The sequence below is a fragment of the Vombatus ursinus genome, unplaced genomic scaffold (assembly GCF_900497805.2).
Source record: "Vombatus ursinus unplaced genomic scaffold, bare-nosed wombat genome assembly UNPS02014810.1, whole genome shotgun sequence".
Lineage (NCBI taxonomy): Eukaryota > Metazoa > Chordata > Mammalia > Diprotodontia > Vombatidae > Vombatus > Vombatus ursinus.
Genome location: NW_020954588.1, coordinates 40356420 through 40374323, shown reverse-complemented (window position 1 = coordinate 40374323; position 17904 = coordinate 40356420). Strand labels below are relative to the sequence as shown.

The following is a 17904-nucleotide window of genomic DNA, read 5'->3' as shown; positions in this document are numbered from 1 at the left end:
GAAGTTTAAAACCTACTGACCTGAGGGACATGACCATTGGGCAGCTACAAGTGATAGTCAATGATCTCCACTCCCAAATAGAGAGTAAGTATAAGACACGTCATTTTGTCCAACTGAATTCAACAAACATTTATTAAGCATCTACTATATACAGTATAGTGTGCTAGGTACTGGCAGAGAGATGTTTAGATAAACCAGTCTTGATCTTCCTAGAACTGATAGTCTGCTAGAAGGACTTGACACATAAATAAGTAATTATGCCTTGAATTAACCATGTGACAAAATCTTGAATGTTTTAAAATGAAGCGTGAGGGTAACGTAATTATCTTTATCATAGTAATTCCGCGAGTATATGAGTACCCACTTAGGTGTTCATATGAAGGGAATAGGGACTTCTGGCTAAGATAAGAGTGTAAAAATCTCAGAGGGACCCAGGTCTAGGCCACTTTGACTTAAGGGATCTCCAAAGGTCACCAGACTGACCAATGCCCAAGAAAACCAAAGAGAAATATCAGAAAGCTCCTTCATCCTGTCCAAAACAAAAACAAAATGAGAAGCTTCGGTTACTAAAAGATGGGACCTATCAGAGAAGCCAGACCAAAATCAGATGAACAGATCATGGGCCTATGGCAGAAAAGTCTGACTAGGGAAGCCCCTGGGGGGGATGGAAGATCATGGCATCATCTCAACAAGGGAAGCCCCAGTGAGGGGGGTAAACTATAGCAGGACCCTGACCAGGGAAAACCAGCTACACATCTCTGACCAGGGATCTGGTGCCTGGACAGTACTCAGAGGCAAATAACAAAAGTGGGATCCAGAGGCAGGAGCCCAGGAAAGCAGGCTCAGAGCCAAACAGGACCTGAGCACATTCATTCAAGAGTGTAGGAGAAGGTGGAGGCCCTAGCAGAAAGTCCTCAATCAGGAGCTGAGGCTAGAAATATGAATAAACCCAAAAAACCTCACTGAACACTCTGGAGAAATGTTATGGATCAAGATATAAACCCAGAAGAGGATAATTCCACAACACTGATGATATAATGGGAAATAAAGAGATAAATAGTGCATGAGAATCCTGATAACTTCAAAGGTCACAGTGGAGATTAAATAGGAAAAAACAGAGGGACTGGTAGTTGGGTTTTTCTGTTTTGATGACCTTAACAAAGGAAATAAAAGGGAAGTATATATGAATATAGGGAAGAAATGAGGAAGAGAGATGCAGTACTTACTATTTCTTATAACTGGGGTGTGTAAGAAGAATACACAATGTAAGAAGGAGTGAGCTTCAGAAATAACATTCACTTCATTCTTATCTAGACAAAGCAAAAGAGAGTTTTACACACACACACACACACACACACAGAGTTTAGTGTATTACAACATTAAATTAAAGAAGGAAACAAGTTATGGACAGGTAATAAGAAATTTAAGAGGAAAGATAAATTTGGAAGGACCATAGCCACAAGTAAAATAAACTTCAATTTTGGTAGACAGATAGTCACCAGGGGACTAAAAGAGGGGCAGAGGTATAACAACCAGTGAATGATCAGAATCTGGGCCAGGGAAATAGATGGCACAGCGCATAGAATTCCAGGCCTGATGTCAGGAAGATTTATCCTTCCTGAGATCAGATCTGGCCTCAGATACTTACTAGCTATGTGACCCTTTGTCACTTACCCCTATGTTCCTCAATTTCCTCATCTGTCAAATGAACTGGAGAAGAAAAGGGCAAACTACTCCAGTATCTTTGCCAAGAAAATCCCAAATAAAGTCACGAAGAGTCAGATGCAATTAAAAATGACTGAACAACAACAACAATGGAATGAAAACAAATGATTTAAACAATTGGAGAAATATTTATTATTCGTGCTTGAGCCATGCCAATACAATAAAATGAAAATATTACCTAAATTTATTTTTTCAGTGTTATGCCAACCAAACTACCAAAGGGTTACTTTATAGAACTAGAAAAAAATAATAATAAAACTCATCTAGAGGAACAAATAGTCAAAAATCTCATGGGGAAAATGGGAAAAATGGGAAAGAAGAAGATTTAGCAGTCCCGAAAGGCAATTATCATCCAAGCTATTTAGTGCTGGTTAAAAATAGCAAAGTAGATCAGTGGGACAGATCAGAAACACCCTTCAGAAGTGCATGAACATGACAGCATAGAGTGAGGAAAAAACAAAGTTCCCAAATACTGACAGAAGAATTCATTATTCAATAAAAACTATGGGGAAAACTGAAAAACAATGTGGCAGAAATTTGGTTCACATCAACATTTCATGCCATATCTCACAATCAGTCTCAAAAGATTCCTGACCTAAATACAAATAGATTAGGAGATAAAATTATGGATAAGAGTTCTTGACCAAACAACGGACCGAGAGAAAGCTATGTATTAGTACAACTATTCTGTAAAGCAATTTGGAATTAGGTCCAAAAATCACTAACTTGTACACATTCTTTGACCCAACAATACTTCTACTAGATTTATATCCCAGAGAGTTCAAAGAAAGAAGGAAAATCCCCATCAGTACAAAAATACTCACAGTATTTTTTGATGTAGCGAAGAACAGGAAAATAAGGGTCCATCAGTTGGGGAATGGCCAACCAAATTCTAGCATATGAATGGAATGGAATGTTTTTCTTCCTTAACAGAAGGTACAAGGACAGTTAGGTGGCACAGTGGATAGAGCATCAGTCCTGGGGTCAGGAGGACCTGAGTTCAAATCCAACCTCAGACACTTGACACTTACTAGCTGTGTGACCTTGGGCAAGTCACTGAACCCCAATTGCCTTACCTCTCCCCCTCCCCTCAAAAGGTACAGTTCAGAGAACCCTGGGAGGACTTGTATAAACTCAAGAAGAGTTAAGTGAGAAAACCAGGGGGAGAGTTCATACAAAGTCTACAGTATTATAAAGAAAAATGTTGAAATACTTGCAAACTCTCATCAAGGCAATATGAGAAGAGTGCTCTCGGCAAGCCCAACTTCAGAGGAATGATGCTGAAACCTGCTTCCTATCTCTTTACACTGATAAACTATGTGGAGCTTAGAGAAAAAAAGAATTTGGTTGAATAAAATTTATGTAAATAAAGCTGCCAATTCTCTATCTGGGAATGATTTTCTTTCCTTAAATTAAAAAAAAAATAGTCTGCAGTTTCTTTTCACAGAGAATAAGTTACTACAAGTGTCAGTCACTGAAGAGCTTTCATGTCCATCTCACCATTTTCCTGTTCATTTCTTTGCCATTCTTGAGATCACAAAGTTGACATCTGGTCGTTTTTGAAAGATCCGCGTGAGGTTCTAGTTTATGGACTCTCTAAGTTGGAAGGGGTCTTGGAGGCCAGTCTAGTCCAGCCCATGCCTGGCCAAGAATCCCAGCTACAACACACCCAACAAGTGGCCAGTCAGTCTTTTCTTGAAGGCCTCCAAAGAAGGGGAACCCATTACCTCCAGTGGCATCCCCTTCTTCTGGGACATAGCTCCTACTATTGGAATGTTCGAGTCACGTTGGATCTTGAATTAACATTGATGCTATATTTATAGTTTCAGAAGCAGGTAGCCAGTCTGTAAGTATTTATTATGATCTTGCTTTGTGCTAGACACAATGCATGAATGAATGAATGAATGAATGAATGTATGAATGAATGAAAAAGTGATGTGCAAAACACTATTCTAAATGTGGGAGATACAGGTAGAAAAGCAAGACAGTCCCTGCCCTCAGGAGGCTCTCTAATATAGGGAGACCACAAATCCAGATGGTCCAGGGGGCATCATTTTCCTCCCTTGGAACATGGTGCCCATATTCTTTTCTGCAGGGGACCTTGATGCTTTAGCCAGGCCAGTCTGTGCCAAACTATAAGGACACAAACAAAGCCAAAAACAGTCCCTGCCCTCAAGGAGCTTACCTCCCAATGGGAGAGACAACATGTAAATAAACAAGATGTGTACAGAGTAGATGGACAGTAACCTTAGAGGAGAAGGCAGCTGGGGAGACCTAGAAAGGCCTCCTGAAGAAGGCTGTATTTGGTCTGAGTCTTCAAGTTAAGAAAGCCTGGGATTCAAAGAGGCAGACATACATACTGCTTTTTAGATGGTGGTGCATATTTAAAGTTGAGACTCCAGGGATCTGTATGTTCTTTGGGCCCCCTGCCACATGGAGGTCCTCAGGTGGAAGTTAAATCTACAAGCCTAGCTCTATTGAGGCGAAACCCTAAGATTCCCTGGGAGAATTCTCATTGTGGAAAGAGAAAAACATGCCACTTACCAGTCCTTTCCGGTAGCACTGGCCAAGTGAGCACATGTGACTCTTACTTCATAAGGGCTGGAATTATTCCCACAGACGTAGCTTTTATTCCAGGGCCTTGCTGTTGTTTTTCTTTCTGGCATACCTTCTCCCAGGAGGCTAATTAAGTTCTTCCTGCTGTATCTCCAGTTTCAGATGCTAGCACTAATCTGATATTTCTTATTTCTTTGTAACATCATTCTTGCTGGGAGGCTGACTACACGCATCTTTCCCCAGGGAGACTTTAAGGGTTAGGAACAGTGGGTCTTAATAGAAGACCATCGGGCATGATGTAGCGGCCTCAGACTATCATCATGAAAGAGGCACTCTTCTTTTTTCTCTCTCAACTAGAGAGGAACGTTGTAGTGATACAACCTTCCTATTTCTCATATTAGACTCAATGTCCATACTTGTACAGGATTCAGGAGTATAGTAAGTAATAAGACTTACACATTCAACAAATCAACAAATGTGAAGGTTTACAGAATCATCTCAAACCAAAGTGACTCGAGAAGGTACACACACTGGAAAAATCAACTGTACGATTATAACAGTTTATCAACATAGAGATTAGATATTGATATAGATTGTCAATTGTTCTAAGATCCCGCAAATTAGAGTATCCAAAAATGAAAGTCCTGGGTAAATAATCTTTTGAGGGGTCCCTGTAAATGAGAAAGGCCCAATTTTATCCTAGCCCAGGCCTCCTCATGTAGCGAATTGCTGAGAGAATTCCTCTCTCAGAGCCAGGACGCCCCAGCTACCTCTCAGGATTTTAAGGTACACTGAGGGATGTCTCTTTGTCCACCATGACTACCTCAAGCTTCCACCAGCTGTGTTCCCTTCATTGTTAGGGAGCCAATGACTAACACCCAGTTCCATTTAACCACTTATCATCAGATAGCTATAACAAGAGGGATATTTACCTCAAAGACATAGTGAGAACAAACATACAAATATGTCTCCTGAACGTATTAGAATCATACTCTCCTCTATTCCACTTTGGTCTCTCATGGGAAGTAGGCTCATAATTTAGCTCAGTTCCTTCATAGTATTGGTCCCATCAAAGCCAAAATCTTTGTTGGATCAGTCCTTTCCTAAGCCTCCACTGGACTAAAGCCCTGAAGGTCACTCTTTGCTTCTCAGAACATCATTGCTTCACTGGGTCTGGAACCTAGACCCTGGAATTCTGGGATGCTGAAGCACCATCTTGGACCCTTTGAACTCACAAGGTGTTGGTGTCTTCACTCCCTTCTCCTAGAACCAAGAAGAATAAACAGAGATTCCAAGAACCAAGGCCCTTTGGCCATATGGCTTCAGAGAAGGCCCAACACCTTTCCTTTTACAGCCTGGTCTCTTGGCAGATGCTGTGAACAAGAGTCAATAAGATCTCCCAAGAGTAGATGAAGCCAAAGAGCAGCAATGATGCTCTGAACACCAGGTGGTTTGAAAACTTTAATGTTGTCTCAGTTCTTTTTGAAACCAAATTCTAACCTTTTTTCTTCCCTCTTAACAAGCTATTTTCTTAATAGAAATTTCCCACTTTGGTGGCACTGTAATTTTTTTTTAATCTCCTGACTCTTTTTTTTTCAATATTGTTATTTGGAATGCAGTTTCCTGGTTGGGGGAACTGGCCACATGTATTATAAAAATAAAATGCCAGACCAGTCCAGAGCGCATCAGATCAGACTAGACCAGATACAAGACAAGACCAGACAACATAACCCAACACAGTATTTATTAAATGCCTGCTGTGTACAGAGCAGATGGAACATGTAAATTGTTGACCTTCATGGCATACTCGCATCTACTCTGAATAGTTGACTATATCAGGAATAATTCCATTCAGTTGCCGTAGCATTTATTAAATGTTTAGTTGGTACCATGCAATGAACCTGGGAAGACAAAAGACCTGAAGGAACTTATGTTGTACTGAGTATGCTCTGCTGAGTTGAAATTCTACACGTCCACACATAAGTTCTTTGTCCATCGTTCTTGAAGAGGACCAACACAGATAAATAAAATACAAATAAATATAAATAAATAAAAATGATTTCTCCACTAAGAGAATCACTTAGCAATTGAGGAAATCTGGAAAGGCTTCTTGGAGAAGGAAGTCTCCGAGCTGCACCTTGGAAGCTGGGTTTCCACGAGGGAGAGGTGTTTACACAATCAAATTGACTAAAATAATGTAAATGAAGAAACATCCTAAAAAACTAACTGAAGTCAAGTCCATTGCAATGGTCAATGTTGGTTCATATGACTAATGTAAAAGCATTCATTCTTGCTTGCTTTCTTTCTTTCTTGTAAGGAAGGGGTCGGCAAACTGACTTGAGGGCCAAATGTAGCCCCCTGCCTATTTTTGTACCTTCTGCTGCCCATTTTCCTATGTCCTACAGGCTAAGAATGGTTTTACATTTTAAAATTCAACAAAATTTTATTTTAAAATGTTAGCTGACTCTTGCTTTCAGGCCTAGTCAGCTATAAGTTTGGCATATTATATACTCTGCCATTCCCAATTGCTATGTCGGATATTTACCTAACTTGTCCGTTGGTATATCTGTTTGTTTTAAGGGAGTGGGCTATTAGAAAGGGATTATTGAGTCAAAACAAGATAATATCAATAAAACTGTCTCCAAATGCTATTGTCCTGGAAATACCCTGGAATCTTGGCCAGCCACATCACTACAGCTACCTTGAAATTTTCATGCAGAAAGCAAAATTCAGTGGCCTGGGGGTAGAGAGTAGCAGAGCCTTCAAGGACCCCTGGCTTTGATAAATGGCAGCCTTCTCTTCTCCCCAACATGGTTCTGAAATGAAAGGAGGCGTCGGGCTCCAGGCTTACATACCTTTGCACATCTTGATGCTAGTCTTTCTTTGCTTTGGCCCCAGGCTTGAATGAAGAGCTGGTGCAGCTGCTTCTCATCCGAGATGAATTGCACACAGAGCAAGATGCCATGCTGGTCGACATAGAAGATTTGACTAGGTGAGTGTTGCAAGCAGTAATGTGATTTCCAGTGTTTGTTCTATGGACTTGCTGTATCACTACCACCACTCCCAGTAGAAAGTAAGTTCCTTGAGGGCAGGAACTGTTTCGCTGTTTGTCTTTGTACCCCCAGTACTTAACAAGGCATCTGGCACATAGTAGGCACATGTGTGGACTGACTTGGATTGGGGAATCTCAGAATTCCTTCTATAATAATAATAACAGATAACGTTTGTATAGCGCTGAGTATATGCCAGGTGCTATGCTAAGCACTTGACAAATTTATCACACTGATCCTCAAAACAGCCCTGAAAGGTAGGTGCTATTATCATTCCCATTTTGCATGTGAGGAAACTGAGGCAAACAGGGTGAAGTGATTTGCCCAAGGTCACACAGCTAATAAGTGTCTGAGTCTAAATTTGAATGCAGGTGTTCCTGACTCCAGTCCAATGCTCTGGCCACTATACCACCATGCTTAGAACACAGTTTTGTGCGTGTGTGTGCATGTGTGTGTGTGTGTGTGTGTGTGTGTGTATGCGTGTGTGTGTGTGAGACGGTATTGGCTATTTCTCTACGGAAGTGGCAGATCTTTTTTTTAAGGCCTCATAAACAGCATCCCCTCTATGACCGCCATTTTCAGCTCCCAGTCCTGACTAAATGCATGGCTTTCTTAGCCGCCGCAGAAGCTCTATCCATTTTCATTGTATCACAACCTTTTAGGCAGCCCCGGGTCCTAATATCTACAGACAGACTCCTCAATGGGCCCTCCACTGATTCCATCAGACGGAACTGTCCTGAGTAAGAAAGGGGCCCTGAGCCCATGCTGGAAGGGCATGGAGGCCACCCTCCACCTCCTCCTTCCCCATGCATTGGAGGTAGCCTTGGAAGGAGCCCTGCCTGGCCCTGGCTTCTACCAGGCCCAGCACCTGCTGACAGATTGCTCTTCCTGCATGGTGAATCTCAAACCAGAACCTCTCATTTGGCCTGTGCTGTGGCAGCCTCCCTGCCAAGGGGTAGCAAATGCCTCCTTCCCTCAGATACAAACAAACTAGGTCAAAGCTACTCAGATGGCACGGTTCTTAAGTTCACCACAAGACGCTTGACCATGCGTATGAGAGTGAAACACTCCAAAAGGCCATTTGGGCAGTGTGTAGGATACCTCCTTCCCCAGGGGCCCAACCTGATTGGTCTAGAGGAAGACGCAGAATTTCTGAGATGACCGCTACAGATTCACAGTCTGCTGCCACCCCAGAGAAACTTAGCCCCCGCCTAACTCAAGCCCCTCTTTTCACAGATGAGGAAATAAGGTTGTCCAAATGCCCACAGGGCAATGGAATAAAGACTAAATGTCCAGGCCTCTATCTCCTAGCCGAGGGCTGGCTCTGCTAAGGAGGGTCTGAGCAAGCAGGACTAGTGGACGGCAAGGGGTAGTGGAAAGAGCCCCGATCCCCAAGACAGAAAACCTGTCTTCCATTTCTGACTATGTAATTACTAATTGTGTGACCTTAGGCAAGTCATTATTCGATAGGTCTCTGTACAATGAGGGGTCTAGGTGGTACAGTGGCTAGAGCCCTAGGTTTGAAATCAAGAAGACCTGAGTTCAAATCCTGCCTCAGACCCTTACTAGCTATGTGACCCTGGGCAAGGCACTTCACACCTCTGTTTGCCTCAGTTTCCTCACCTGTAAAATGAAGACCACATGGCTTCTGAGGTCCCTTTGAGCTTTGATCTACAGATCCAACCCAGCCCAACAAGCACGTATTAAGGGCCTCCCACTGTGCCAGGCACGAGAACCAGAGACACAAACAAAGCATTGGGCTGGGGGAAAACAACACATAAACACGTATGCTTAGACGCCGGTGATTCAGGGACAATGAGAGCACTGGCAGCGAGGGGGATAATGGAGGGGTGACTGGGGAAGCTGAGCTCACCCTGAAGGAAACCAGCAAGCTTAGGATGGGGAGCATCCCTGGCATCAGGCACAGCTTGGGCAAAAGTGCTGAGGCAGGAAATAGGTGGTTCAGTTTGTCAGGGAAAATGTCATGTGAAGGGAATAACAGACAGTGAGTTTGGAAGCATAGGCAGGAGCCAGATTGTGTAAATGCTCTACTGTGCAGTGCGTGCTCGAGCAGGGAGGAATACGGTCAGACAAAAAGGCATGATGAGGCTCATCCATGTAGCGCCTGGATTGGGAAGGAGAGAGATCAGAAGCCAGGGGTCCAATTAGGAGACGTTTGCACAGTCCAGGTGAGAACATAAATAAAACATTTGTCAAGAGCACACGGCTAATTAATTTACATGATCTAGAATTCTCTCAGGGAGGAGAGTGAAAAAAACTACAAAAATAATGGTTGGGGCACTTAGCGTGGTATCTCTTCTCTGACTATGTCGAGCTTGTTAAAATAATTTTTCTAATAATGATGACTCCAGTAACATCCTACTCCCGGGCCTCATGGTGGTATGGAGAGGATCCTGGCTTCTTAAAGGCTGCACTCATAGAGAAAGGTTCTGCCATACAAAGAATGCTTCAGGAATCAGCCTGGCAGGGGACTGTAGGCTCAGTATTCCAGGACCAGCCTATCCTGGCAAGAGACTGTAGGCTCAGCATTCGAGGACCAGCCTAACCTGGCAGGGGACTGTAGGCTCGGCATTTGAGGACCAGCCTAGGGCAGATGTAGAAGGCTTGTTATTCAGTCAATTACAAGGCGATGAAGGTTTGGACCATAGTAATTGCCCAGGACAAGTTACAGAGTCAGTCCTCATACCTACAGGTACCCAGATCCTTGAGATACTAAAGGACTGAAGAAGATGATGTAAAAATAAATGTGGATAACCAAAGACGTGTGATATGGCTTTGGCCAGGTTTTACTAGGATAAACAGAAAAGTATTTCCTTTTGTATGCTTCAAACTTCTCACGGCCTCATCTCTAAAGGCAAAATATAGAAAAGTTTGTCTTAGTTCCCTTTTCATGACTTTGCCTGAGTGCTAAATCCCAGGATATAATAATAATAATAATAATAGCAGCACCAATTTTTAACATTTTGAGATTTGCAAAGTACTTTAAATATACTCTCATTTTATTTTCACAAAAGCCCTGGGAGGTAGGGGTTATTATTACTCCCCACTTTACAGATAAGGAAACTGAGGCAGGGAGAAGGTAAATGACTTCCCCAAGGTCACACAGATAGTAAGTAAATGACTGAGGCTGGATCTTAACTCAAATCTCCCAGACTCCAAGTTCAATGTTCCACCCGCTGTACCACCTCACTGCCTCATGATAAAATAGAATCTCTCCTTTCGATCAGTCAGGTCTTTATAAAGCATAACAATGTGCCAGGCACTATGTTCAGTACTGGAGACAGAGGTACAAAGAATGGCGTAATTGGATGGAGAGTGAGCTTGCACTTTAAGGCACAAATCTAGACTGAGAACCACAGTGATTCCTGTTTACCGATTAAATGTTATTGGCAAAATGTTTCCTTTTCACCCACTAGGAGTCAGGCACTGTGCCAGGTGCTGGGAATAGAGAGACAATAATGAGTCCCTTCTTTCAAGGAGCTTATAATCTTCTGGGGTGGGGGTGGGGGGGTGAGGGAGATAGAACGTGCATCTGTAGTGCACCACGAAGTAGGAAGATCAGCAGGGACCTTCTGAAGGACAAGGGACCTGAGCCATCCTTGGAAGGAACAGAAGGAAACCCACACACCGATGCTGAGAAGGAAACAATTTATTGGTGCCACGTAGACCCAGAACCTCAGGGTCAACATATCATCTTTAAAAAAAATTTTAATAGCACTTTATTTAGATCTGGAATTAGGAAGACCTGAGTTCAAATCTAAGCACAGATATTTAATAGCTATCTGACGTTGAAGCAGCTGGGTTGCGCAGTGGTTAGAGCACTGAGCCTGCAGTGTTCAGCTCTGGACTCAGTGACTTACTAATTGTATGACCCTTGACCTCTGTCTGCCTCGGTTTCCTCAACTGTAAAATGGAGATAATAATAGCACCTACTTCTGGATCAAATGAGATAATATTTGTAAAGTTCTTTGCAAATCTTATCATTACTGCTATTATTAATAATACTTTTTTTTTACAATACCATGAGTTTATATGTACATAAAACCCTTGCCACCCTTACTATCCCCCAATGAGTGAATTTCCCTCGGGACAAAGACAGTGACTCTAACCTACCCAACACACAAAGTTGTGCCTTCTAAAAGATGTCTGTGCACAGACACCTGTGAACTCTCAACGGCTGATGAATTCTGACAGTGAGAAGAAAGACCCCTTCCCTATACATTTGGAACAGCAATAGCATTTCTTAATTTCAAAAAGTGGATGAAGAGATGATCAGTATTCTTTCCTCAGTCATTTATAATTACAATATATTTCATGTTCACTTCACAGCAGAAAGTACTGGAGAGACCTAGGCTAAAAATATTTGTTTTAATGGCACTGGGACAGAGGTGCCCTGTTAAGCTAAAGGTAAACCTCTGGTAACAAATAGGGACAAGGTATCAATTCCATTCAACAAACCTATTAATCATATTATTATATATGTATAATAATAAGTATTCATTAATAAAATTCTACCAAATTAATTATTAAGCATTAATGTATTTATTATGATATAGCATGTAATATGCTATATTTTAATATTATATGTTATAATTGTATATAATTCATTGTTCTACTATATTTTAACATATATTATGATTGTACCTCATTACTATACTATATTCTAATATATATTATATTATATATCATTATACTATACTTTTATACTATGTGTTATAATTACATGTCATTGTTATACTACATTTTAATATCATATATTATAATTGTCAGTAATTTACAACTTTAAAATATAATGTGATGAATATATAATTATAAATTTACAAAGCACTGGGAATAGATAGATAAAGAAACAGTTCTGTATCTCAAGGATTTATATTCCATTGGGAGGGTAGTGACACACACCTAGCTAAGTACAATACAATGTGGGGATTTGGGAGAGAAGGGTTGGCAAGGAGAGATCTAGTCAAGGCACTTGTGAATACTTGAAGAAGGAGAGGGTATCAGGGAAGTCTTCATAGAGGAGGTGTTTCCAGAGATGAGACTTCAAGGAAAAGGAGGATTGTGATAGGTAGAGATAAGAACAAATCAGAGGGAGGCAATGACCTTTGCAAATGCTCAGAGATGGGAAATGATATAGGATTGTAGATTTACAGCTGAAGAGAGCACAGAAGTGGTCTTATCCAAATCCTTCCTTGTGCACCTTAGGAAAATGAAGTGCAGAGAGGTTTACTCATGGTCACCCATGGTAAATAGAGGAGCCCTCAGTCCTTTGATTTCAGAGTCAGCACTCCCCACTGGACCACCATAACTCTTGAAGTTCATACTGAGTCCTTGAAACCACTAGTGTGTCTGGAATCTAGAGGGCATGAAGGGAAATAAGGTAAAATAAATAAGAAAAGCAGATCGGATCCATACTGTGGAGCAGCACCAAAGATGCCAAGCAGGCTAGAGTTTATTCTAGAAGCAATAGGGAGCCACCAGTGGTTCCAGGGCAAGGGAGTGACCTCATCCAATCTGTGTCTTAAGAGAAACAGGCAGCTGGGAGGAAGGTAGATCGGAAAGGGGAGAAACTGGGGGCAGGGAGACCACCAGGAGCTGAATACAGTAATCCCAATGAGGTTCCAATAGCTATCTGAAGTAGAGAATGGGGACGGATCATAGATGTATAATTTTAAGGGATTTTAAAAGTCCTCTAGCTCAACCTCCTCATTTTACAGATGGAGAAACTGAGACTCAGACAAGTTAGATGATTGGCCCAAAGTCGCACAGAGAGTCAAAACCAGAGTTGGCATTTGGAGTCACGGGCTCTGATTCCAAGGCCAGTGTTTTTCCCACTATAGACACACTGCCCTCCCCCCAGCCCATGTGAGAGACAGTGACTTGAGGAGGAGAGGTGTCCTAAGCAAACAAGAAAACCGGAAGGAAGGACAAGTTCTAAGGGAAACATAAGGATGTCTTTTTGGAATCCAAGAAGTTTGAGTACATTGGTGGGGGGGGGGGGGGAATGTGTCCAGTAGGCTAGCTTGAGTGCAGGATTCACGTGAGCACTGAGTACACAGCTCTGGGAATTATCTGTTTGCAGAGGACCGGCCAACTCTTTGGGAGGTTGTGAGATCACCGTGAGGGAAAGTGTAAACAAAACAGAGGAGAGTCTAGGAAAGGGCCTTCAGAGACATCCGTGCGTCTGTGATTAGGGGGCAGGGGATGGAGGATGGCCCAACAAAGCTGGCTGAACAAGAGTGGCCAGGCCGGTCAGAGGAGAACTGGGAAAGAGAAGTATCACAGAAACCAAGGAAGGAGAGAGTGGCCAGGACCGGTCAGTGGTATCAGAACCGCTGTCAAGGAGGACGAGGCCTGAGAAAATAATCAAGGATTCAGCAATTGAGCTTTTTGTGGAGAGAAGACCATGTGTTAAAATGTTGACATTAAAATTGCCCCATTCCCAATGCACTGAAGTGAATGCAATATCTCCACTGCTAGAGGGGGTGATTGGAGGTGGGGGGACTGTAGCTACAGGGATGGGGGGGAGTAAGTTTGGGGAAATAAATATGGTATTTGCAATGTTTTCAGTAGTAACATTTCCCGAGTTGACTCCACCTTCAAGTAAACAGGCAATTTGGGAGATTTCTCAAGCCTTCCCATGCCGTCCCATTTGCCTTTACCCCACCCTCAAAAATTAAACACGTGCGCGCTCACACACAGTAACAAGGGTACACTAGCACCTTTGGTGTTGAGAGAACACTGTATCTGGAACAAGGTTCTTCCTTTGATTCCTGGCTCTGATACTTAACTAGGTGTATGACCTTGGGCAAGTCACTAACCATCCCTAGGCCCCATTTTCCTAATCTATACAAATGAGGCAGTTAGACTCCACCTCCAATACCCCCTCCAGGTCTAAATCTACAGTCCTATATGTTGAATTGAATTACATTGAATTGAATTGGCCAAGTCACTGTTGGCTTGGCACAGTGACTGCCATGTAGGAGACATTGCTCCATGGTTATTATCTTGACTTCCTGGCACCAAAGTCTCAGAAATGGTAGCTCGTCGAGGTATCTTTCTGTTTCTGGTGTCAAGTTTTCAGGAGTCAGGCCCAGCAAAACAGGCTCTGTGTGCACCCAGAGGGGACGTTGGAATTAATGGGACAGAGGGAATGTTCCTTCCTTCCAGATGTCATTGCTTGGTGAATGATGACCAATGTCTTTGCCCATTTTTCTGCCTGGCTTCTGTCATCCTGATCTGTTATTGCCCCCAGAGCCATGAGCTCTGGACAGGGGAGGCAGACTTTGTGTGTCGCCATCTTCCTTAAAGACTGTTTTTTCCAGAGATGTAAATGACATTCTCCTAAAGTTGTTCCATTTGGGGTTCATGCCAATTCAACACCATCTGTGAAATCCCTCCCCAGCCACTCAAAAGCTAGGAAATAGAATGTGCCTCCCCTCCCCAGGACAGGGGAGAGCTTGCCTTTCCCTTCTCAGGCCAGCCTGGCCATTTCCAAAAACTATCTGGGTGAAGCCATTGTGTTTTGCTATCCTTGGGCACATTTTTTCCAAACAACATGTTTAATTAGTGCTCGTTAGCATGAGGCAAACCTTGGACTTGGCCATTCCGCCTTCCTGTGCCCGCTGTTCAGCCTGCTGTCTGACTGGGCAGCCTCAGGCTTCTTGGTCACGTGAGAGGCTTCCTGGGCAGGAGACGCTCCAGAGCAAAGCCTCCTGGTTGTTTGCTTGTGTGCGTGACAAGATCATTCTTGGCTCTTTGAGCCAGGATTGGGGGGGGGGGTAGTGGTTTTATATAAAAATGAAGATGATTGGAAACAGTATTCAGCAATGCCTTTGACAATTTGATTGGAGTCAAGAAGATCTAGATTCAGTCACTTGGCCTTGGAATCTGCACTGTAATTTGAAGGTCAATGACATGCCCAAGGTCACACAGCTGGGATGTGTCCAGAGGCAGGTCTTCCTGGCTCCAAGCTCAGTCTCTATCCACCAAAGCCATTCAAATGAGATGTTATATCAAACTTTAAAATAATACATAAATGCTAATTGTTAGTAGTTATTAATCTTGGTAAAAGTAAGGATATATACTGACCTCAGATTCCTATCATGTACCTTAGGTTACTTGATTCTTTTGCCTTGTTTAATTTATTTGCAGTTAGATTTTGTAAAGCTCTTTCTTCTTGTTCTTCCCCCCCATCCCCCACCAGTCAATGTTTTCTTGTTCTTGTTTTTTTAATATTATTGACATTTCCTAATGACCAACCTCCCCTACCCCATAGAACTTTACCTATATCCCTTCATTCTTAGAGACAGCCTATAACTTTCCTTCTCACCATTAGGTTATAGACCAGGGGTCCTTAACCTGGGGTGTATGAACTTGGGTTTTTAAAATATTTTAATAACTGTTATTCAATATAATTGGTTTCCTTAGTATTCCTGTGTAATTTATACATTTAAAAACATGATTCTGAGAAGGGGTGCATAGGTTTCATCAGACTGACTCCCAGAGGTTGGCCAGGCACAAAAAAGGTAAAAAAAAACCTGTTACACATCCTAATTAATTGATACAACCCCAGAATTAATCTAGCTGCTTATTCTAGAAGTACAGTTAATTGTATAGAGTAGAAACATTCCAAAAATTAAATTGATCAGAGTAGACTGCATTTTAGCGGTTCTTAGGAATGTATTTCTTCTTGAGCGGACATGACTATTTGTCTAACAGGTACCATCCCTGGAAAATCAAAGAGCAGCAGAGACTTTTCCTCTTGGAACTAAAATAATGAATTTTGTGATTAATTTTACAGACATGCTGAAAGCCAGCAGAAGCACTTGGCGGAAAAAATGACGGCAAAATGAACCGGAGCCCCCCCCACCCCGGGAGACCACGCTCGAAAACTATTGTGCTTCTGTGGTCCTAAAATGTGGATACACCCTTGGAGGGGTGCACCAAGAAACAAAAAAATCAGTGTTAGTCAGTGATGATGTCCGAAGCTTCATGTCCAGTGATTGGCCTTTGCTTCTTAATTTATTTTAATTTTAACTCGTGCCACTAAATAGCCGGCATTTTAATAAAATACAGTTATGAGAAGAAAATGTACAGTAGCCATGCTGTTACAACCATGGTTGGGAACAGAGGGTAGTTTAACTTTATTTTTTATTTGTTTAGAGATTTTCAGTTGAACCCGTCCTTTCCCATTGCGTACTTTTACTCCTTGCTGTAGTTTACTCTAAAGAAAAGCTGTCGAAGCCGGTGCTATCAAAGTCCAAACCATACCTGCCTGCCTCGTCGTGAAGTTGTAGCTTTCCGTCATCTGGATATTTTAATCAGTTTTCAACATTTTGTGAATGTTGACTACCTGACCTTCATTTTTAGATGTGCTATTAACATTCAGCTGGATTCAGAGAGTTTCCCTGGAACGTTTTATGTATAAATATGTAAAATAAAAATTGAAAATTTGTTTCATAGGATATGTCTTTTTGTTCAACAGTAGACATGGTGGCGGTCCTTCCCCTTTGCTTTCCTAGGGAGAAATTCTCCATCTTGTGATTTTTACTACAGAGAAGCTAATTGCAGTCGGTTCCCCAAACAACTACAGGGAGGCAATGAGCTTGCATGAGTTGATCGGCACTCAGAGAAGAGCCATATCTTTGCCCAGAAGGATAGAATTTCAGAGTTGGAAGCAACTCACTGGTCATCGATCCCAACTCCAAAAGAAATCTTAATAATAATAATAATAATAATAGCTAGAACTTACATGATACTTTAAGAATTACAAAGTACTTTACAAACATTGTTTAATTTCTTTACAGCAATCCTGGAAGGTAAATGCAATAATTACCCCATTTTACAGATAAGGAAATTGAGGTAGACAGATGGGCAAGCGAGTTGCCCATGATCTCATAGCTAGTAAGTGTCTGAGACTGGATTTAAACTCAGGTCTTCCTGACCCCCCAAGTTCAGTGCTTTCTCCACTGGACCACGTAGCATTAAAACTTTCCCTAAAAGTATTCCTCCAGTCTCTGCTTGAAGACCACCAAAGAGGAGGGACCCACTGTTCCTGGGCATATTCTACTTTTGAAAAGTTGTAATTGATACATTCTGGCTGTGTGACCCTGGGCAAGTCAATGACCACAGGTAACTCTAAGACTAAGTTGCTGAATGAGTGAAGAGTTCCTTGTGCTGATGAAATCATAGACTTCATCCAAAAACCAAAAGCCTAAATGTTCCCTAATGAGGGCAGCCACAGTCAGATAATTCGATTGAGAAACAGCACTATCAACAGAGGCATGATCTACTAAGTTACTGATGTGCAGTGGATGTTAGACACACACCCTCCTGTCCATTATTGTTGTTGTCCTTCATCCTTTGTTTTCCAAGAAGACCAATGACATCAGGGGGTGATGTTTTGACTCGGCCGAGAATTGGATTTAAGTGAGGCAGACTTGCACAGAGTCATCAGCCTCACTCTCTCTTCCTAACTCATCAAAAAACAAAAGTCAAGATGACTGGTGATGGCCTGGGGTGGAGTGGATGACCTTGGCATCTTCAATGT

General features: G+C 42.2%; 1 protein-coding gene across 1 annotated transcript in view; it reads left to right on the top strand.

Annotated features, from left to right (window-relative positions):
* LOC114052984 (schwannomin-interacting protein 1-like) overlaps positions 1–16814 on the top strand; it is a 206371-nt gene extending 189557 nt beyond the window's left edge. Inside the window, exons 8-10 of the mRNA XM_027875784.1 lie at positions 5–84; positions 7180–7273; positions 16156–16814. Coding sequence (XP_027731585.1) covers positions 5–84; positions 7180–7273; positions 16156–16207 — 226 coding nt within the window. The 3' untranslated portion in view covers positions 16208–16814. The remainder of the gene's footprint in view (positions 1–4; positions 85–7179; positions 7274–16155) is intronic.
* Positions 16815–17904: the final 1090 nt, after the last annotated feature.